Raw genomic sequence first — 4,854 nt, forward strand, 5'->3', positions numbered from 1 at the left:
GTTAAACAAAACATGGTATATTGTGAGAAAAATTCCAAATAACATACAAATTAATGTATCTTTATTATTTTTTGTTACAAAATGCCTCAACAATTCTAAAAAGATATTGTTTAAATCGCTCTTATACTATATCATAACGAACCAAAAATAATAAAGAGATATCGAATCATATATTATTTGGACTTGTCTCCACAATATATCATGTTATTATTTAACTTAATTGCATTTATCACATTTTTTGTTTACAAAATTACACTTATTTCTCATGCAGAAGTGGTCAGTGTAATGAAAGTATAAAATGATGTGTTTGTGTAGGTGTAGAAAAGTGAGGAGTGATTTGTATAATTTCACTAAAATTTAGGGGGTGTCAGTATAATTTACTCTAAAATCTATTTAAAACTTGTATTTTAAATAACAAAAGAAATAATGATAGAAGTTGGTTCATTTTGTGTATACCTAACCAACGGGTGTTGATTCAAGTGGTACATGCTTGATTTCCCTTAATCAAGGTCTTGAGTTTGTGTCTTGTGGATGAAAAAATATTTGTTAGAATAGTTAGCTCCACATACTTGTGGATGTTCTTAGCTCGGACAGCATTGTCTCCAATAAGAGAATACATATGGGAAACCAATTTTTTGTGTGCATACCTAATTAGTATTAGTCTAGTATTGAAATGATTTTAGAAATTAGAATTAAAACCAATTTGACCGACAAATTTTCTAACAATAACTTCGGTATAACTCTCAACAATTTCGATTTTTTGCTGTTTCAACTTTTTGGATTGATTTTCTGTGTTTTTTTTGGTGTTGGTTTGAATCTATACACCCTAGTTTTCTTATGGTGGACATTTTATATCCTAAAAATTGTTCAATTTCATTTACACCACTTATGATCATCAGTGAAAAATAATTAATTATTAAATTTTTAATTTAAATATTTTTTAACCGAACAACTAATAATATATAAAATAACACATTTTTAAGAACAGTTGCTGATGCGGTAAAAGAATTTTACATCAATAACAAAATATATATTTTCTTTTAATTTTAAATGGATAATAATCAATTGTTATTATAATCTCATAAATTATATTTCTTTTTGCACCGCTATTTTAATAAATTTTTAATGGAAGATGACATTATGCACACTCGTGAAAGTGCATTTTCCTATAAGAAAGAAATATCTTTATATCCAATTGAGTGCAGCAGTAGTAATCTGGTATCTCACGTTAACGGTGCCACAGTTTTTAAAAGGACCACACTTTTCCGGCGAAGAAACCGTCATCAACGGCGGTGGTCCATCATCGGAGAATAGAAAATTCAGCCATTGAAATAGAAATAAAAATTAATCATTTGAACTTTTCCATTTCGCATGCCCACAAAATGTTTGTGAAAATGCCAACAAAGAGTAATTGGAAACCCCATAGTTTGAGTTTTTCACTATATTGTTCTATATTTACATGCTACTGTAATGTAAATTAATACTCAAATTCATGCTTCAACACGATTTCAAGACATGGGGTTCCATGATCAAGACCTTATGTGTTGATTCAAGGCACAATGAAGCATTGTCCCTTTTCCATCATTCTTTTAAAGCTTATGCAGCTTTCAAACCAGATCACAGTGTCCTTGCTTCCATTCTAAAATCTTGCTCTATCCTTTTAGCTACCAACTTGGGCAGAACCCTCCATAGTTATGTTCTTAAACTTGGCCATGTTTCTTGCAATGTTACGAACAAAGCGTTGCTTAACATGTATGCCAAATGTGGCAAGCTTGATGAATGCCACAAGCTCTTTGATCAGATTGGTCATTGCGATCCTGTTACGTGGAATATTGTTTTGTCTGGGCTTTCAGGGTCCATGAAATATGATGCTCAAGTGATGAGGGTGTTTAGGATGATGCATTCGAGTGGTGAGGCTATGCCCACTTCTGTTACGGTTGCTACTATTCTTTCGGTGTGTGCTCGTTTGAGGGATCTAGATGCTGGAAAGAGTATACATGCTTATGTAATGAAGTCTGGTTTTGAAGCTGACACCTTAGCAGGAAATGCTCTTTTGTCGATGTATGCAAAGTGTGGACTGGTGTCCAATGATGCATACACGGTCTTTGATGACATTGTTCACAAGGATGTTGTTTCGTGGAATGCAATGATTGCAGGTCTTGCTGAGAATGGATTTTTAGAAGATGCATTCACGTTGTTCAGTTCAATGGTTAAAGGACCTGAGCAGCCAAATTATGCAACCATTGCGAGTATTTTACCTGTTTGTGCTTCATTCGATAAGGATGTTGCCTACCCTTGTGGAAGGCAAATTCACTCTTATGTGCTGCAACGAGCTGAACTGTCAGCCCACGTTTCTGTCGCTAATGCTTTGATTAGCTTTTATGTAAAAGTTGGACATATGACAGAAGGAGAAACTATGTTTTGGGCAATGGATGTGAGGGATTTGGTCTCTTGGAATGCTATTATTTCGGGATACACATCGAATGATGATTGGTTAAAAGCATTGCATCTGTTACGTAATTTAGTATCTCGAGAGATGTTATTGCCAGATTCTGTGACTATTGTCAGCATACTTCCAGCTTTAGCGCAACTGGGAAACTTGCAGTTGGGGAAACAGATCCATGCATATATTTTCAGACGTCCTTTTCTTTTTGAAGATACTGCCACTGGAAATGCCCTGGTTAGTGTTTATGCAAAATGTGGCAACAAAGAAGAAGCATATCATACGTTTTCTATGATATCCAGGAAAGATTTGATTTCATGGAATTCTATTTTGGATGCCTTTGGAGAGAAGAGGCATCATTCAAGATTCTTAAGCTTGTTACATTTGATGCTTAAACTAGGAATTAAACCTGACTCGGTTACAATATTGACCATAATCCATTTTTGTGTTTCTCTTTTAAGAGTAGAAAAGGTTAAAGAAATACACAACTATTCAATTAAAGCTGGATCTCTTGTAAGTGATACTGCACCAACAGTTGGGAATGCAATACTTGATGCATATTCCAAATGTGGTAACATGGAGTATGCTAATAAAATGTTTCAGACTCTATCAGAAAAAAAAAATCTGGTCACATGCAATTCACTGATTTCAGGTTATGTGGGTTTAGGATCACATCATGATGCAAATATGATATTTAGTGGGATGTCTGAGACAGACCTTACTACCTGGAATCTTATGATTCGAGTGTATGCTGAAAACGATTGTCCTGAGCAAGCTGTCAGACTGTTCTCTGAGTTACAAGCGAAAAGGATGAAGCCCGATGCAATGACTGTCATGAGCATTCTTCCAGTATGCACACAGATGGCATCAGTGCAGTTGCTGAGTCAGTGTCATGGATATATTATTCGATCTTGTTTTGAGGATCTTCACCTGAAAGGAGCCCTCTCAGATGCATATGCCAAATGTGGCATCATAGGCCATGCAAATAAGATATTTCAATCAAGTACTGATAAAGATCTGGTTATGTTTACTGCAATGATTGGTGGGTATGCTATGCATGGTATGAGTGAAGAAGCACTTGATATTTTTTCTCATATGCTCGAAGTTGGAATCAAGCCAGATCATGTTATCTTCACTTCTGTATTATCTGCTTGTAGTCATGCTGGCCGTGTAGATGAAGGACTGGAGATATTTTGTTCAATAGAGAAAATCCATGGCATGAAACCAACTAAGGAACAGTATGCTTGTGTGGTCGATCTCCTAGCCCGAGGTGGCCGCATTCATGAAGCATATTCTCTTGTGACCAGGATGCCAATTGAAGCTAATGCAAATATTTGGGGGACGTTGCTCGGTGCATGCAAAATCCACCACGAAGTAGAATTGGGGCGTATCGTAGCAGACCAACTCTTCAAAATTGAAGCTAATGATATCGGAAACTACATTGTATTGTCAAATTTGTATGCATCAGAGGCTAGATGGGATGGGGTCATGGAGGTCAGAAGGATGATGAGGGACAAAGATTTGAAAAAACCAGCAGGATGCAGCTGGATCGAAGTCGAGAGGATGAATAACATTTTTGTAGCTGGAGATTGTTCCCACCCACAAAGAAGCATTATTTATAGTACACTATATACATTGGATCAACAAATTAAAGAAACATTGGAATTTTAGCTTAAACTTGGTTATGCATTAAGGCATTGCAGGAAAAATCATGCCACCTCTATTCTTATGGCATTCAAAGTATCACAAAGAGTTGAGTTTTTAATTCTAGCCACAACTAACCATCTCTTATTTCTTGTATTGTGTAAAATATCTGTTAATACTGTTATGCAAGTGAAATCTATTACCTATGTAATAAAAAAAAACTCCATCATGACATGTGTCAATCTCTCAAGCCCTCATGACATGTGTCAACCTCTCATCAAAACTAAAGGTTCCTCATGACATGTGTCAATCTCTCAAGAACTCCCTCGTGACATGTGTCAATCTCTCAAGCCCTCATGACATGTGTTAATCTCTCAAGCCCTTATGACATGTGATTTATTTAAAAATAAAAGGAATATGATTACCTGTACAATATTAAAATGTAATATTACTATAGCAATATTAAAATAATAATATGAATCATAACATATTGTTTGTAGCTATTTTAGAGTTAAATAATATTTATTTTTATACTAATCTTATTTTAGAATCAAATAATAATGAAATTATAAATTTATTGATGATTTTTTTGATTAATAGGATACTACTAACTATATCATGTTATGTATGTGTAAAAAACAATGTTGAGAAAGTCGAGCAAGATGTTAAACCAGTAGATGACCCATATTAAGTTTATCCAATTTAAACAGTTAAACCGTATGGTTTGACCGTATGGTTTGACCGTATGATTTTATATATAATTAATA

General features: G+C 34.7%; 1 protein-coding gene across 1 annotated transcript; it reads left to right on the top strand.

Annotated features, from left to right (window-relative positions):
- Positions 1-1,076: 1,076 nt before the first annotated feature.
- On the top strand, positions 1,077-4,145 carry LOC109340640 (putative pentatricopeptide repeat-containing protein At5g08490). Its single transcript, XM_019578359.1, has one exon. It carries the CDS (start codon positions 1,493-1,495, stop codon positions 4,112-4,114), a length of 2,622 nt encoding a protein of 873 aa, XP_019433904.1. The 5' UTR covers positions 1,077-1,492; the 3' UTR covers positions 4,115-4,145.
- Positions 4,146-4,854: the final 709 nt, after the last annotated feature.

This window comes from Lupinus angustifolius, unplaced genomic scaffold (assembly GCF_001865875.1).
Source record: "Lupinus angustifolius cultivar Tanjil unplaced genomic scaffold, LupAngTanjil_v1.0 Scaffold_215_48, whole genome shotgun sequence".
Lineage (NCBI taxonomy): Eukaryota > Viridiplantae > Streptophyta > Magnoliopsida > Fabales > Fabaceae > Lupinus > Lupinus angustifolius.